The sequence below is a fragment of the Panthera pardus genome, unplaced genomic scaffold (assembly GCF_024362965.1).
Source record: "Panthera pardus isolate Hobbes unplaced genomic scaffold, ASM2436296v1 HiC_scaffold_7, whole genome shotgun sequence".
NCBI classification, from domain to species: Eukaryota; Metazoa; Chordata; class Mammalia; order Carnivora; family Felidae; genus Panthera; species Panthera pardus.
In genome coordinates, this window is record NW_026527002.1 from 500,732 (window position 1) to 519,256 (window position 18,525).

At 41.0% G+C, this 18,525-nt stretch overlaps 1 protein-coding gene and 1 pseudogene across 1 annotated transcript in view; both read left to right on the forward strand.

The window, feature by feature from the left end:
* Positions 1–18,525, forward strand: part of SPIDR (scaffold protein involved in DNA repair) — a 481,060-nt gene that overhangs the window by 343,862 nt on the left and 118,673 nt on the right. Inside the window, exon 10 of the mRNA XM_019428877.2 lies at positions 662–909. Coding sequence (XP_019284422.2) covers positions 662–909 — 248 coding nt within the window. The remainder of the gene's footprint in view (positions 1–661; positions 910–18,525) is intronic.
* On the forward strand, positions 9,859–18,183 carry LOC109254763 (E3 ubiquitin-protein ligase PPP1R11-like; annotated as a pseudogene).

Below are 18,525 nucleotides of genomic sequence, written 5' to 3' on the forward strand. Positions count from 1 at the left end.
CAGCTACAGGATATTAAATTCATGAAATACTTAATTTTTCTGTGTCTCAATATTTTTATCTTTAAAATGGTAATAATGATAATCTACCTGCTTGGGTGGCTATGAGGTTAAATATGTTTGTTATATAAGTAAGCACAGTACATAAAGAAGAGTGCCTGGGATGTGTCCTAGAAGTGTTATCTTATTACAATATCTAATATTATTGTAAAGCGTTGTTGGGAGGCTACATGAGCCTATAAAGTACCCAGCATAGTACACTGCATATAAAAAGCACTTAATAATATGATTTATTTTTTAAACCCTAGTCATTTTTTGTTTTTCACTTTGTCCTGCTGCGATTGCTACCTCATACAAGAATTTTCTAGATTACCATGAAGTACGGTAATAGCAGGACTTTCTGCATGTTTTCAAAGACTCAGGACAACGTGTGCTTCCACTGACTGGAAACACTTTTTGCTGTTTCCATGTGATTTCTCACGTTGCCCGCCTCAGCAGCATTAGTTATGGGGCAGACACAGAGACCCACACCATGTCTTTTGTCTTCATCGTTCCTTCGGTGTTGTACAGTTACATCACAGAATTACCTGAGAATATCATTACTTGGTGTGTGCCATGCTGCTATTAGTTAAACTGAGATTGTTCCTTTGCATGTCTTGGCCAGGTTATGTGTAGTGATCTCACTACCATGAGGACAGAATGCACCCGTGGACATGAGGAAACCAAGCAATGCTTCCCGGCTCAAGCTCCCCTGAGGGACTCTCTTCTGGATGCAGTGGAAAGCCAGGGAGCTGCCCCAGGGTCAGGAGTCAAGGTCCGAGTGGTGGTACAAAGAGTTTACTCTCTTCCCTGCAGGTATCATCAGGGAGGTGGCTCAGCTGTTCCACCAGGCCCAGACCCATCCAGAGCTCGGTGAGTGACAAGACACAGGCATGTGTGCTAGAGTCACTTAGAGAAAGTAGAGACCCTTCCTAGAGAAAGCAGAAATTCTTGGCTACATTCACCATATACATGAGTTTTGGGTTTTTTGGGTTTTTTCTTGCATCAAAATTTGGGACATGTGGTGTAACAAAGGAATCCCCCTGTTTACTTAATATAAAAAGTCCTACTAAAAATTTAATTTGTTGCATTTACTTTTACCTTTAATGGTTCATATTACTGAAAGTGATACAAACAAGAAATACCGGTATTGTTCTAGAAAAGCCAAGATATGTGATCATGATACCTAAAAAGACCACTGCAATGTCTATCAAGTTTTATATATCTTAAAAACCTAATAAATGGCAGTTAGTAAATCCGTGGCTTTCAGAGAGTGCTATTCTAACCTATATCAGCACTACCTAATAGGACTTTCTACAGTGATGTAAATGTTGTATATCTGTACTATTCAGTGAGGTAGCCACTGACCACATATGGTTACTGAGTATTTGAAATATGGCTAGTGGAACTGAGGAACTAAATTTTAAGTTTTATTTAATTTTAATTAACTTTAATAGCCCCATGTGTCAAGTGGCTACCTTCGTATATAGTGTAGCTAGCTAGCTACATGAGCCAAACCTATAATTCAAAGTACTTTGTTTATACCAACTATGGGAATGACATCTTTCTACTCGTTTTTAGGTCCTTCCTGTGTTTTTTCAAATAGCTGCAGTCATGTCATTGACTGAAGAGTTTATGTCAGAGCCTTGGCATAACCTTTTGAGATTATATTTCTTTCTATGTGACATTGCCCTCAAAGCAGTGAGGTGGATTTACAACATAATAGAAATTAAAAGAATGGATATCAATTTATCAATCATTCTTTTCTGTCTGATTTTAAAAGAAAACACATATTGAAGAAATAGTAACTACAACAATATCCTATTTTTATAATGCCTTCTGATGCCATTCAGACAGAGTAACAGGAAACAGTTCTTTGTTAATTATGAATCCTCCTCAGGTGGATGAGCACTTTATTTGAAAGTCCTACGGATTTCAAAGTCTCCTTCAGATGTAGTTAGAGAACATTTCTTTTGGATTTATAGGAAAAGATTTATTTTGTTTGCAATATGTGCGTGTGAAATGATTTTATCATTTTCAAGGTTTTTATCATGACTTATAGCTATAGACCAGTCTTATACTCTTTATCTGAGCCAGTTATAGATCAGCCATAGGTTTTGTTTTGTTTTGCTTTTTTCATGGAATGTACCCAGCATTAGGCTTTGGAGAAGGAACTACTGAGTAAGCTAGGCAGTGATGATCTTGGTAAAGCTCCTCCAGCCCAGCACACAGACCACCCTCAGAGGAGACTGGGGACAGCTGAGACTGAGTCACAATGATGAGAAGGCAAGGTGAAAGTGACAGTGAGTTTGCTTTGCTTAATTATGAGTGGCACCTTGAAGTCTGTCCCTCCAGCTCCTTTGGTGGTACTTGTTTTACTTGCTGAGCATGAATATCAGAGAAGGATTGGAGACCAAAGTCTGGTGAATTGCTGCTGGTGGTTGGCATTATGAATGCTGTGGGTTGTGCCTGAGAACATACACTGGGACATGTCACATGAGACTGGGCTCAGTTGTGGATTGAAAAACGGCGAGGCATAAGCCTCAAAAACAAGAAAATAGCCTTCAGTTATTCAGATGTCGTTAATATGCATCGTATGCGCTGTGTTTCCTGCAGCACACTTGAGACCGTACAGTGCCAAGGGTACAGGGTATTAGTCGTATCACAAACGAGGAAACTGAGCTTCAGAAAGGTTCTTACTTGCTGACAGTTATACAGGTGGACAAAAATAATAGCATCATGAGATCCAGAATCCTAAAATGCCAGGGTTGCAGAGAGTATGGAGCTGAAAGAAAGAGGGTAAAATTGAGTTAGACCAAGCTCTGCTTAGTTTAAAGCTGACGGGGGGGGGGGGGGGGGGGGGGGGGGGTCAGATCACCCTGGGCAGCAGGAGTGGTAAAAGTGCCCAGCCCTGAGGAGAATTGTCTGGACTGTGTAGGAAAATGAACCTTTGGACAGAAAATCATGGCATCTGAGCTTGGGTTTGAGGACAAGACTTCTGAGATGTCTTTGGGGTACAAAACGGTATTATTGTATAATGATTATTAATATTTTATAGATTCATAATGCTATCACAATGATCAAGCTCCAGTTTACACACAAAATTAATGTAGAAGTAAAATTATACTTAACATTGTACTAATTCTTTGCTAATGTATCTACTTAAAAAGCACATCAAAATATCTGCTTTGGAGAATCAGTTAGCAATATGTTTTATAATGTAGAATTTTTAATTTATACACATGTAACATGTATATAAGAGAAAACATTATTTAAAAAACTTAGGTTTAGGGGCGCCTGGGAGGCTCAGTCGGTTGAGCGTCCGACTTCGGCTCAGGTCATGATCTCGCGGTCTCTGGGTTTTAGCCCCGCGTTGGGCTCTGTGCTGACGGCTCGGAGCCTGGAGCCGGCGACGCCTGCTTTGCATTCTGGGTCTCCCTCTCTCTCTGCCCCTGCCCCGCTCAAGCTCTGTCTCTCTCTCTCTGCCAAAAATAAATAAACATTAAAAAAAAATTTTTTTTTAAAGACTTAGGTTTATAGCTTGGAAGATTCCTATCTTTTCTACTTGCAGCTTCTGCCTGTAACTTTGGGTGGACTCCTGTGCAATCCACGGAGTCAGTTTGTCCAGAGGCATGACTGCAGCAGACAGGAAATTGCACAGTGACACCTTACACTGAAGGCAGCCCCCGGTCTGCTCTCTCGTCATAACCTGCTATACTCCAAAGATCCAAAGATCTTTCTATCAGTGAACTGAAAGACAATCTTGGTCACTATGTGTTTTCTGTAAAGTGCCAGAAATTAAGGCCTGCAGAAAAAGAAATGACTGACGTATAGTAGATATTTTGCCACAACAAGTTTCCCTTTTCTGCCCAAATGAGGTCAGATGACTCTTCATGGAACACTGTAATGAGTCTTATATCTAACTTTGCTTAGCACCTCAATCATAGATGTCAGTCTCAGTCTGTTCCCTATACTTTAGCAGTATCACTTTTCTAAGATCAGTAACAACTTATCTTCTGATGGCAGACCCCCAGATTGTTGCCAACTTTGAAATTAAAGGAAATTTATTTGAAGGTAATCAGTCCTGAACAGAGTCACATAGATTCAGTCAAGAGGCTCATTTCCTCTGAGCTGTGAAACGTTATCAAATATATACTTTAGATTTCAGAAATATAACATCTGAGAGCCTCCTGTCCCTTGTTCCTCTGGATGACTTCCTTTAACTCAGGCTAGTAAAGAAAACACTTGCACAAGATTTCTCAAAGTGTTACAGGTCAGAATAACCAATACAAACTTAAGTTTTATAAATCACTAAAATCAATAGTAGCGAAAACCCAGCTTCAAAGGCACTCCCTAACCAATAATCTAGGCAGACTGTTCAGAGCCCAGATCCACCTTTATCTAGATCCACTGTATATTGAACGAATGTTAAATAAATGCATGACTAATAAAGTAACAGGCTTTTTTTTTAGTGGAATGGGAGCACTGGTCTTGCAGATAACTTATAGTGGAGGAAACTGAGGAAAAGAAAAAGTAAGTGAATTCCCTAGTAACTGCCTACCTCATGGCAGAACAGAATCTGGACCATGTTACCTCACTCCCAGTCCATGTTGGCTGCCATTAAACATTGCCTTTCTTTCTCCCTTTCGGAAACATTGGCTTCCTTTCTCCTTCAGATATTTAACTTACGGACAAGTAGTTTAATTTTATCCTTTAAAGATGCACATTTTTTCTTGCCTGTCATTACAGAAATATTGATAATGGGAGAGTTTTTTGTGAGGGTATTTAATTCAAACAACTTGCTCAATGGTCTTGTGTTTGGACAAAAAGCTGGAAGGACAGAACCTCCCATTTACAGTTTTTTAACATATTTTTTTTTTTTAATGTTATTTATTTATTTATTTAGTTATTTTGAGAGAGAGACAGAGACAGAGTGCAAGGGAGGAAGAGGCAGAGAGAGAGGGAGACACTGAATCCGAAGAGGCTTCAGGCTCTGGGCTGTCAGCACAGACCTGTCAGCTCACGACCTGAGCCAAAGTCAGGCGCTTAAACAACTGAGCCACCCAGGCGCCCCTCCCATTTATAGTTTTAATAGCTATTGTGCATTGTAGTTGTGTGGAAATTCATTGAGCTGAAGTCAGGGAAAGAGCACATTTTTCTTTCTCTGTATCTTGATACTTTATTTTCTCTTTTCATCTTTGACCTTTCCTTTCGTCTCTTGTCCTGCGTTTCTTCCTCCTTTTCACTAAGGGCGAAAAAATCCACCATTGTCCTAGGACGGGTTCTAAGTCTGCAGTGATTAACAAAATCAAACATTGTCCTTATGCTCATGGAGCATATTGCCGTCGGGAAGTCCTGCACAGAACAATTAAAAACAAATACATTCATGATTATAAGTTGTGATAAGTGCTCTGGTGAGAAAAGTAGGACGCCATGAGGGAGGCCAGGGGAGGATTCAAGGATGGGTATTGTAAGGCAGTACTATCTCAGGTGGCACCTGAAAGGTAAGTGGATGTCAGATAAAAACCAGATGAAAGAGAATTACAGTGGAAGAGAGAATACCTTTGGAATCTCCTAGGCAGAAGAAGGAAGAGGATGTGGCCAAGGTGTGTGGGCCAGTGGGGGAGCCAGAGAGGCAACCCAGCTGTAGGCTGCACTCACAGTCCGCAGGGGTGTTGCCGTGGCTGCCCACTGACCCCAAATACAGTTCACAGGGTTTGAAGACGACTTTAGCTGCCAGGTGGAAAATGGTCAGGGCGGGGGAGGCACATGGAACACGCCCCAGTGGAAGCTGAGAGACCAGGAGGAGGCGCACTGCAGGAGTACAAGTGAGCCTAGGTTCCAGAGTCTCAGACTCCCACATGGCACACTGAGAAATGGAGACAAGGGTCACCTTCTGGAGGCATGTGATGACTTAGGGGTGGCTTGGGTGTGGGGCGAGTGAAGTAGAAGGCAATATTAAGAATGATCCCCAATTTGATTGCTTGATGGAATGATGAGCTATTTACTGAGGTGAGAAAAACTGGGATGAGAAGAGGTTTGGAGGGAAGCTTGAGAATTCAGTTCAGGGCCTGTTTAGTTGGAGATTCCTGAGACATCTAAGGAGAGGTGTCAGATGAGAAAATTGGATATAAAGATCTCACATTCAGAGAAGAATTTTAGGTTGGAGATAAACATGTCAGCCTACAGCTGGTCAGTATGTATGTTTTGTGTGTATGCTTATTTTATTTGCTAACTTGAATAGGTTATATTTGTCCATGGTGCTGCGCTAAAGGCACTAGACGGCATACAGTGAAAGGCACATCCCCCCAGCCCTCATCCCAGGTGGTGCCCCCTGCTCTTCCTCCCCACACCTCTTCTAGGTATGTTGTGTCACAGCTAGTAAGTCTCTAAAGCCAGAGCAGTGGATAAGATTGCATTAGGGAAAAGGTAGACACAAAGAAAAGAAGAAGTGATAGCATGGACTTACATGTCCTATAGCATTGGAGGACTGGTAAAAGAGGGGGCCAGCCAAGGGAGACTAAAGAGGAAGAGCTAATGATAGAAGAGTGAAACCCAGTGTACTGTGACAGGCACTTAGAATATAGGATTTCCCGTATGTGCCAGTGGACAGCCAAGAGTGGTGGTGCAGAGAAGCCAATAAAATAAGGAGTGAAAACATGCAGTGCATTGCTGAGAGGCTCCTATGTAACTTTATGAACAGGAGATGCAGGGGAGAGGTGAGGCTAGAAGCTAGCTGGGGGGAGATGAAGAGTGAATGGGGTGTGGGGAGGAGGGACAGATTTTGATAGCAAGTGCTTTCTGATGCATAAGGGAATGAGAAAGTCAAACATTCAGCAGAGTAACAAAACCGGGGAGGGCATTCTGGCTATCACTTTCGACACAGGTACCATTTTTCTTTTGAAAATGCATTGAGGTCCACTTATTGTGGTAAGCACTGAGTAATATATAGAATTGTTAAATTGCTACATTCTTCACCTGTAACTAATATAACACTGTACATTAAATATATTGGAATTAAGATTTTTAAAACTGCATTGAGGTAGAGGCAGGCCATTAATGGGAAGAGCAGAAGACGGTCTGGAATCAGACTGGTGCTGGGTTCAAATGCTGATTCTGCCACTAAGTAGGGAGACTTGGGGCAAATTCTGTTTCCTTATTTGTGAAATTTGAATTATAATACTTTCCACAGTTCAGGTTCATGATGAAGATTAACTGAGGTCATGTATGCAATGTGTTTAGCATTACATTGTAATCTGATGCTTCCAATATAATAAGTACTCAATGGAAAGTGGCTTGCTAGCTCTTTAAAAGCAAGTGCGGGGGCGCTTGGGTGGCTCAGTCAGTTGAACATCCAGCTCTTGAGTTCAGCTAGGGTCATAATCTCAAGGTTCGTGGGATCAAGCCCTGTATCGGGCTCTACACTGGGTGTGGAGCCTCCTTGGGATTCATTCTCTCTCTCTCTCTCTGCCCCTCCCCTGCTCGCATGTGTGCATGCTATCTCTCAAAATAAATACACTTAAAAAAAAGTTTTAGTAAAAAAATTTTAAAAAACAGGTGCAAATACTTAAAGATTGTAAAATACTGACAAATAATGTTGTTATAATTATAGAAACGTAAAATAAGCGAAGAAGATCCTATTACAAATCAGCATTCTTGTTAGCAGTGAGTCTGTTGCCTTGGCTATAGGGGAAGCTTGATTGAAGGTGGTTTTTACTCCTAACCTTTTGCACCCCACCTTGCCTCACCCCCTCATCAACAAGGAGCTGCTGCCCGTTTACTTGAGAAAACAAACATTTATGTAAATTCATACATATGACATGTGACTACGGCCTTCTAAATGATGGAGGAATAAAAGTTCCTCTGTAATAAACACCTTGCAAAAAAACTGCTGTAATGCTGGGTCCAGTACTGGATAGTGCTGATAATTATGGTTGGTATATTTTTGTCTTTGTCTAGAGCATTTAAAAATATCCCATACTCCTGGAGCACCTGGGTAGCTCAGTCAATTAAGCATCCGACTCTTAATCTTGGCTCAGGTGATCTCATGCTTCCTGAGTTCAAGCCCTGCTCCCTCTCTCTCTGCCTCTCTCTCTGTCTCTCTGTCTCTCTCTCTCTCTCTCTCTCAAAAATAAATAAATAAACATTAAAAAGAAGTAAAAAATAAAAACATCCCAGATTCCTGATGGTGAAAATGATCCAGTATTAGAGCAGTGTGAGGGACACGAACTAATAGATAGTGGATGAGATGATTTTTTTTTTTTTTTTTTTTTGTATTGTAGTTAGTTACAGATGTGTCATTCTTTACTATAAGGTTGTAAATTCCTTGCCGGTAAGGATTATGTGTAGTAGTGTTAATATTCGTCAGTGCATTTTCTGCATATGCTGTTCCTGCTCTATATGTTCCTAAGTATATTTCTGTTATACCCGTCTCTTTTTTTCACATGGGTAACTTTTGGCACCATATTATGTCTGTGTGAGTGTCACTTCTCGCATTCTAGATGGCAGAAATGAACCCATTTTTCTATCCTTTATCTCATCTTTAAACTTTTATATTTTATTGATGGAGTGTCAGGTTTGTTAGCTGACTGAAATTTTAAATGCTTCCGAGTAGAATTAGAATTGTAGATAATTTGAAAACAACATGTTTAAGTTCTTAACTATTTTCTAATACCAACCCATGTCATTCGATTCATCTTTATAATGGGCATAGCTTGAATATGTATCCTTAATGAGTTTATTGATAATGTGAAATTGAAATGAAAGTTTCCATGTTCTTTTCTTATACATTAAATCATTGGTAGACTTGAAGAAAAAGATCAAAAGAAATGACAACAGCCTAGTGATGTGAGTACAGACACTCATGAAAATAAAATTTTCATACAGGATGAAGATAGCTAAAGTAATTTTCCAGATTCATAGCCAGACATGGTATGTGCAACCATAGTTCTAAGTTTGCATCCCAACCTGGCCTTAGTGATTTTCCAGTGCCTGTTATTCATCAAGATGGAGAATGATTTCAAAGTGACCCTATACAGAAGGCATGGAATTTTCTGCCTGTTCTTGACCTCCTTTCCCTGGAAACTTTTGTTGCTGAAAGAGGCTGGAGACCTCTAATGGTCTGCACCCCTGCGCTTCCGTGCCTGTAGCTGCAATCTGGAGCAGTACTGTGGCCGCACTAGAACTTTCCTATGAGCTAGATTGCAGTTCTGGAATGTACTTTTCTGAGGTGACAGCATAAAAAACTATGCGAGACGGAACACAGACTGGCAGAGTCTGTAGGGGCAGCCACGTGCAAGCACACAGCGGCACGTGGCTCTGTAGCCCAAAGCCAGACAAGGTGAGATCGGATGCAGTATCCAAGTTGGCTGTGGCTCTCGCTAGGCTGCTGCACTTCGCTGTCCCCTTTCCGCCCTGTCTGGCTCTGTCGAGTGACCGGTTCCTGCCTTGTCTTCCAGCTGCTGCCAGGCCCAGGGCCCTTGGGGCAGCCAGCTGGCCGTCTTGGCAAGCTCATCCTTGTGCTCGTTTCCTGGCTCTACAGTTCTAATTAGCTAGCGCCAAATCAACCCCATGCTCCATAGAAGACTGAGCAGACAGAACCTCCACAGCAGTTCTTGGCAAGAGTGTCCTGCTTTACAAGCAAGACATTGTGATATAGGAGCAGGTGCCCTTGTTTTGTTTTGTTTTGTTTTGTTTTCTGGACCTTTTTGCCTGGCAGTGATATCATAAATGTTCTGAACCTTCACATTTATTCGCATAGGTACAAAAAGAGAGCGACAGATAAAGATATCTAGACAGGTGCTTGATTACATAGTGACCGTAATGGTCAGGTATTGCACACTCCGTGGGTACTTGTCAGTGCCTTCAGAATAAGCTCGTACATATTTCCTTAAATTTTGCTTTTCCTGTTTAACCCTTTGGAATCAACCACTGTGACTCATCATCTTTTGGTACCAGACCATGAATGTAGTGGAGACTTAACAAGTACATGCAGATGGCGCCAAGTAGTAGCTGAGTGAGCAGCTGAGGGGGCGATGTGAAGTTGTGTGTTCTCCCCCTTTCCTTGGGATGTGCTGGTCCAGGGAGATGTACGACAATGCTGTTGTTTCTCTAAGGACACTGACAAAGAGGCTAGTGCAGTAAGAATTGCCAGAAATCCTCTGCTTTAGGAAAAAGGTGAAGTCTGGTCTGCACCAGTCTTATAGAAGATGAGACACTTGGACCAGAGGCCCCTGTACAGTGTTAAGTCAGTGTAAAAGAAGGAGGGGAGTGGAGGAGGAAAGAGGAGATGGCAAAGAGGACTATTAGCAGCTCTTGACTGAGGATGTTTACAAAGAAAGGAGAAGAATCCGGTTGACAGTGATTTAAGGGTTTAAAGCATGTGTTACAATTAATGCAGAACTAAGGTCAAGAAAAAACTAAGCAGCCATGGGTAAAAGATGAAAGGATGAAAACATACCTTTTGACATTAAACAAAACTGAATTACCGGAAAAGGAAGGAACTGATGATTTGAATTAAGCGAAAAAGAAGACTGAATCGTCCAGCGGAAAACAGCAGGGGTAGGTTTTTAGTACAGGTCTTCAGTAGCCTTAGATCTCACAGCTGCCGTGTGAGCTGTGTCCTGGGCTGCCATTTTGTTTCCTTTAAGTGCATGACTATCCTGGTATGGAATCTGATGCAGATGTACCAAGCTCTGGGGGGTGGGGGGTGGGGGGGGTGAGGGAGGGAAGCGGGGGCAGGGAGGCAAAAAAAAAAAGACCAGACTTTACTTGTATGTTTGGGAGTGGGAAGAAGAATGGAATGGATGTCTTAATCTCCTGGATGTTCTACCATTTAAACACACTTTTGGAAAAGTTAAAAGTTATTTTATTCAACTCTGTACCTCAAGTCTTTGCACCCAGATGACTTATAATGTAAGAACACTGGCTATCCAAGAAAACCACAGACATTGAATGGGGAAAATCCAAAGGTCTTGTGGGCCTGTCTTTATGTGAGCTATAGATAAGCGGAAAATTATGTTAACCAACCAGAATTTAAATAAAAACTTGAAACAAAAAAAAAAATAGTGGAAAACTGCAGTGACAGCAAGGACACTAGTAAGTCTTATCTCTACAACTTTTGGATGTAAGTAATCCAGTTTTTATTCTGCTCATTAAGGAATCTTCTTCAGAAAAGATTAGAATGACATACCCTGAAATGATATACTTTGCACAAAGGTTACTATATACAGGTATTCCTCGCTTTTCTTTGCTTTTACAAAAGACCTACTTTAGTGCCTGTTTTTACTAACCAAAAGAAATCCAAAAGAGGAATTTCGCTTTTACGGAAAAAAGTGAAAATGAAAAGCAAAAATAGCCTTCAGCGTTTGTACTACAGCTAGCTCTTCCAGACGTAGTACGTGCCCCCCAGGAGGGGCACTGCGCAGCGCCTTCCTCGGAACTACACCCAGCATCTCAACATCAAGCCACACAGCCTCCAACTGGGTCTGTGAGCATCTGTGCTTTGTCTTGATGTATTTTGTGCATCCCTTAGCAAGGTGTCCGAAGTATCAGAAAAACCTAACAGAGGTTATTTTGGGCGTCTGAGAACACTCAGAAATTTTTCATGTAAATTAGTGGTGATTGATTCTTCACTTGATGAAGGTTTTCATAGGAACAGTCTACTTCCAGATAGCAGAGGAAACCTGTGTTTAGTAGCAAGTGTCATTCCTCACACTAGGCTCTCTGGCAGTTTCTTCCAGGTGGTTCTTTTTGTTGTTGTTGTTCATTTTTTTTAATGTTTATTTATTTTTGAGAGAGAGGGAGAGACAGAGCATGAGCAGGGGAGGGCCCGAGAGAGAGGGAGACAGAATCTGAAGCAGGCTTCATGGGGCTTGAACTCACGAACCAGGAGATCATGACCTGAGCTGAAGTTGGACGCTTAACCGACTGAGCCACTCAGGCGCCCCTCTTCCAGGTGCTTCTTAAAGAAGAGTATCTGGTGTCTGTCTTTTGGGTGGGTGGAAAGTGGGGGAGAGTACAGCCTGAGGAGTCAGGGTGGAGCAATGAAATCCCATCTGCGAGGGCTTTCTGACCCTGGGGTAGTGTGACTCCACCATCTCCTCTGTTTGGGGAGAGCCTGCTCAGTTAACGTTTAGTAAAAACACCAACTATGCTCATTTTCATATATATGTTCATATATGCCCCCTTATGAATGCTTAGAAGTTTACATAAGAAGAGACTGTTTGGGGAGCCTGGCTGGCTTAGTCAATAGAACATGTGACTCTTGATCTTGGGGTCATGAGTTCAAGCCCCATGCTGGGCATGGAGCCTACTTAAAAAATAAAAACAAAATAAAATAAAAAATAAAATGAAAAAGAAGAGACTATTTCTAGTCCCTGCCTCTTGAGGAGAAACTGGATGCTGTGGGACAGGCTCCCTAAATACCTGTTTAGAACATATGAATTTTGTGTGTGTGCACACATTGCCTTTTCTTTAAATTTTTTTAATTGAGATGAAATTCACATAACATAAAATTAACCTTTAAAGTATACGGTTGAATAAAGTGCCTGGGTGGCTCAGTCAGTTGAGCATCTCCCTTGATTTTGGCTCAGGTCATGATCCCAGGGTCATGGGACCAAGCCCCTCATCAGGCTCCACACTGAGTATGGAACTTGCTTAAGATTCTCTCCCTCCCTTCCTCTACTCCTCTCCCCTCCCCCCCCAATTAAAAATTAAAAAAAAAAATTTAAGTATACATTTGAGTGGTATTTAGTACTTTCACAGTGCTGTGCAACTTCCATTTCTGTATAGTTCCAACACATTTTTATCATGCTAAAGAAAAGCCTGTACCCATTAAGCAGTCCCTCCCTATAAACCCCTCTCCCAGCCCCTGACAACCACTAATCTGCTTTCTGTGTCTATGTATTTACCTTTCTGGATATTTCATTTAAATGGAATCTTACAATATGTGGTCTTTTTGTGTCTGGTGTCTTTCAATTAGCATAGTGATTTCAAAGTTCATTCATGTGGTAGCATGTATGAGTACTTCATGTCTTTTTATGGCTGAATAATATTTCATCATACAGATACATCAAATTTTGTTTGCCCATTTATCAGCTGGTGGATATTTGAGTTGTTTCTACTTTTTGGCTATTATGAATGATGCTGCTATGAACATCGGTCTTGAAGTTTTTCACTTCTCTTGGGTATATCCCTAAAAGTAGAATTGCTGGGTCATATGGTAATTCTGTGTTAACTTTTTGAAGAACCAACACCATGTTCCCACTGTTATATCCGAGGGTTCCCGTTTCTCTACATCCTTGCGAACACTTATTATTTTCTTTCTTTCTTTTTTTTAAATAACAACTGTCCTGATGGCTATGAAGAGATATTTTTACTTATTCCTTTCCAAATTATTTGCCATTTATTTCTTTTTCTCAACTAATTGCTCTGAGTGGAATTTCTAGTATAACACTGAATGGTAGTAGTAAACACTGCACCTTTTTTTATTCCCAACCTTAAGGGTGAAAAACTTTCAGTCTTTCACCATTGTGTAAATGTGTTTTTTATTTTTTATAAATGCCCTGTGTCAGGTTGAAGACATTCCCTGTCCTACTTTGTTGTGTGTTTTTATCATGAAAGCACATTAGATTTTGTCAAATTCTTCTGCATAGCCTAAAACACGTTTTTTGTATTATGCATTATATGGTTAAGAATCAGAGAAGTTAGTTACATATGATGATTCTTAGTAGAGAGTGTGTTATAACCAAATTATTAAAAATAACTGTTTTGAGTCATCAGGTTATGGAACTCGTTCCATTCTGCTTGATCCTTCTTTGCAACAGTATTTTCTGTAATAGGAGTTTATAAATGTATCTTTGCTTTTGTATTTAATTAGATTTGATAAACTTTTTATTTTAGAGTGGTTTTAGATTCACAAAAGTAATAGAGAGTTCTCACATACCCCACACCCAGTTTCCCTATTGTTAACATCTTACATTAGTGTGTGAGACTAATAAGTCTTACGCTTATTAAACCAATATTGATATTATATTATTACCATACTATATTAAAGTACTTTATTATGCTATACTATATGCTATAATATTACTATACTATATTGATACCATATCAACTAAAATCCATACTATATTCCGATTTCTTTAGGTTTTCTCCACTGTTGTTTTAACGTTCCAGGATCCCATTCAGGACACCACATTACATGTTATTGTCATCTCTTCTTAGACTACTTTAGACTGTCAAGTTTATAGATAGTCTTTGTTTTTGATGACCTAGACAGCTTTGAGGATTTCTGCCCAGGTATTTTGTAGAATATCCCTTAATTTGTGTGTCTTTGATATTTACACCAGTATAGGTTTGGGGGTGGAAGATCATGGAGGTAAAGTGCCATTTTCGTTGGATCATATGAAGAGTACATACAACATGATATCAACAGCATATCTCTGTTGTTGTTGACTTTGATTGTTAACGAGTTATTGTTTGTTAGGTTTCTACACTGTGAAGTTATTTTTTAAAAAATTAATGTATGTTTTAACACCCATTTCATAAAGTCCTGGGAGCAAAGCTGGAGCATACACGGCTGCCTTCGTTGGTACCTAAGGGAATCTGAAGCAAGAGCGTCTGTGATTTTTACAGGATCAGAGAAGTAACATACAAGCCAAATTTCTGAGAAGTCTTTGAAGGTCATTTCTTATTCATGTTCATTTCTGTATTGAAAGTATAAGGTTGGGATTTCTTCCTTAAAGTGTGTAGTGAGAAGAACGTTATTCTGGACATCAGAATACCCAACATCACCCTTTGGTAATGTCAAATGGGAATAATAAGGCCTATTTTTGCATGGGTTAAATAGCATAATAGATAAGAGGTATTGTTCAATTAGCAGACCTTTATCTAGTTCCTATTGTGGCAAATCACACTGCAGTGCAAAAATTAAAAAAAAAAATGGCATTTACAAGAAAGAGAATATGGAAACTGGAACTCCTGTCCTAATATAGTTGTTTTAGGACATATGAGCAGAAGTCACCTCCATATCAAGACGTGCCCTGGATGACACACTAACCTTAGATTACTTAATGCCATTTGAGAGATAGGAAATACTATGTTGGAATGAATGTCATGTCTCTGTTTGAGCAGCTGTGCGCACGCTCCTGGAGCTACGTTGCTGCTTTGTAGGCCTGCACGCCAGAGATGCACCTGAGTCTGCAGGGCAGCTGCCCTGAAAAATTGCCTTCAGGCCCCCTGGTGTATTTTTAGTCACCAAGTAGCAGTAAAAATTTAGTGTTGGATGAAAATCTCCAAAGTCAAGAGATCACTGCAGAGTTAACAGGCTTTTATATTTGTGGTTTGTGTTTCAATCAGAATCCCTCCCCTGTGTCATTTCTAGTTTATTTGTCCAGCTCTTTTTTTAATGTTTATTTATTTTTGACAGAGAGACAGAGCATGAGTGGGGGCAGGGGGAGCAGACGGAGAGGGAGACACAAAATCCGAAGCAGGCTCCAGGCTCTGAGCTGTCAGCACAGAGCCCGACGCGGGGCTCGAACTCACGGACCGTGAGATCATGACCTGAGCTGAAGTCAGACGCCCAACCGACTGAACCATCCAGGCATCCCTGTTTTTTTCTTTTCTTTAATTAATGAACTAGCTTCCATTTCTTCATCTTTTGTAAGAAGCTGTATCTATCACTGTAAGACTTTTCCTTCATCCTATTAGTTCAAAACATTTTAGCGGCTTTTATTCAGTCTTGAAAGAAAACGAAACTGAATTTATTCCAAATTAGAATCATTTGAGTTATAAGTGTGTTGTTCCTTTTTAGGTGCATGCATTAACTCAAAATGAATAAAATACAATGTTTCCAAGGATGATAGGCTGCACACTGAACAGGAGTTAATTTTTTTTTAACAGGAGTTAATTTTTCTTCATAGAGCTATATTTTTTCATGATTTAATTTTGTGACTAAACTTTCAAAAACATGTTTTACAAAACAAGATAAACAAATGTGTTATTTTCCCATAATGAATTGGGAAGCAATTTATTACTCTATACAAGGCCTTATTTTTTAAATGGCTGTAGATATTATTTTGCATAATTATAATTTTTTTTTAAAGACAGCTGTATGCTTTGAGGTAAGAACAAAATAACTGACTTTGAAGGTAATAGTTATTGGAGCTGGAAGTGAGGTTGGACAGATTACCCCCGGGGGTGGGGAAGCGGAGGCCCAGGGTGAGGGGAAAGAAGGTGGAGGGTCCTGGCTGCTGCTCTGAATCGCTACCGACTGTCTTAAACCCAGAGACACAGAGAAAGGGAAGGGTGTCTCACCCCCTTCTTCCCCTCTGCCCTCTCCTCAGTCTTAGCCATGGGGCCCGGCTGAGTGAGACCTTCACTGAGAGAACTGAGCCAGAGAGACAGAGAGAGGACAGGAGCCTAACCATCAAACTTCAGAAACAGAAGCCAGAGAAGACGGTAGAATGGACAAGCGACACTGTGGACAACAAGCACATGGGGCGCCACCCATCAAAGGCTGCTGTTATTCATGAGAAGCCTCGGGCATTTGGTGTGAGCTCCATGGACAGTGATGAGGAAGAGAAGGGCTGTGGTCTTGCTGTGTGCAAGACCACAACAAAGGACAGTGTCGTAGAACCCCAGGACCAAGTCCCAGCACCCTCCCCAGCCTCCTGACCCCTCCCAGCCCCCTCCAGGGTCAGTGCAGCACAAAATTCCTCTCTCCCCCACCATTCCTGTGTCTGTCTGGCCCTGAATGTATTCATGTGGCTACTTGGGGACTAAACCCATGGTTTGACCCCTTCTCCAGCCCCCTCCTGCCCTCTCTTCTGCCTGATGGAGGGAAAAGGAGAGGGTACACAGAGATCCTGGAATTCTGACTTGCTCCTATGCCAGAACCCAGGCTCCTGGGTTCTCCCAGCCCTCGTTTCTCCTTCTCATCCTCTTCTCTCCAGGGATCCAGGCATCTTGAGTCTCTTCCCCTCGTTCTCACTGCCAAACTGCCTGTCCTGGTATCCAGTTATCTTGGCCCCTTGCATTCTCTGTTTGAGTCCAGACGCTTAAGTTGGGTTTTCAACAGTCCCAGCTTTCACTGCCAGGGTCCCAGTCAGATTCTGGGCAATCTTGCCCCAGCTATGCTTGTTAATCCTGGCTTAGAGCTCTTCCAGTAATGTGTTTATATAATCCAAACTCTTAGTCCTTGCTGTGGGATGTGCAGCCTCATGGGAGACCTCAGGGCTTCCAGCCCTTCTCCTCTCCTGCCCTCTGCTCTCATGCCCTCCAGAGGAGTTGGGAGAGAGAGAGGTCTTTGTTTTCTCACCTTTCATAGAAAATGGAAAAGGAAATAGTCATGGCCTCTCCTCACCCTTCTCATATGATACAGGATCTCCAACAAAGCTGGCTTAGACACTGGCTCCTTAGAGCCAACTCTCTCCTCCATCTTTTGGCTTCAGAGACAGATCTAACATAATCCCAGGGGCCTGGGTCCGTGGGAGAGAAAGGAAAAAGGAGGAAGCAAAGAGACAGGGGTGCATCCCCTACCCTACACTCTTATTCCTTCCTTCCTAGGCTTTGATGTTTCTGCTAGCCCAGATGTCCAGCTCTCAGCCCTCCCCACTCCTTACTGGGATCTTGATATCATTTTCTAGGCCTCATGCCATGCTCAGTTGCAGAGCTGAGTCAAATCCATACCACCACTGAGATCTTAGTAATTGCCACAGATGCACAAAATAAATAACCTAACATCACAAAACAAATTTTAAAAAGTAAAAGTAATGGTTATTATTTAATTCCACTGGTCTTCAGCTTTATTCATGAGGAATTATAGTCTATTTTAGGAACCGTATCCATGTCAAAAATGAAATATTATACTGTCACTTAGAAATAAGGAATGTGAAAGCTCTTTATGTATTAATATGAAATGATTTTCAAGGATGTACTATTAAAACAAGTGAACAAAGTCCAAAACAATGTACAAAATATACTACCATTTAGTTAAAACAGCGGTTGGGCACAAAATGGATTTAAATGCTTTAGATGCATAAAATATCTCTGGAAGTATACACAAGAAGCTAGAAACTTTAGTTGTCCCATGGGAGGAGAACCAGGTGGTTGAGAAGAGGGAGAATAAGAACGTATTACCTATTTTTCTTAAAAAAAACTCTCATAATAAATGATCTAAAACAGAAGTCAATTGCCAGCTTTAAGTTTTGTTGATAGCGGAACCTCACTTTCAATTATTCTTAGTCCTGGAGTCAACTTTATGTGCTGTAAGGTACAGCTCAACACAATGAACCTCTGAATATTTGTTTCCAGGTGGTAGGATTTTTCAGCCTTGGTTTGGTTTAATGTGGTGTTCTGGGTTTAAATGTCTTTTAATAAAAATGTTACAGAATCATGGAATCTTGGAGTTAGATTGGCCCTGAGATACCGGTTGCAAGTTACTGGTTTGATAGTTGAGTCTCGGCTGCAGCAGAGGATTGAACTCGT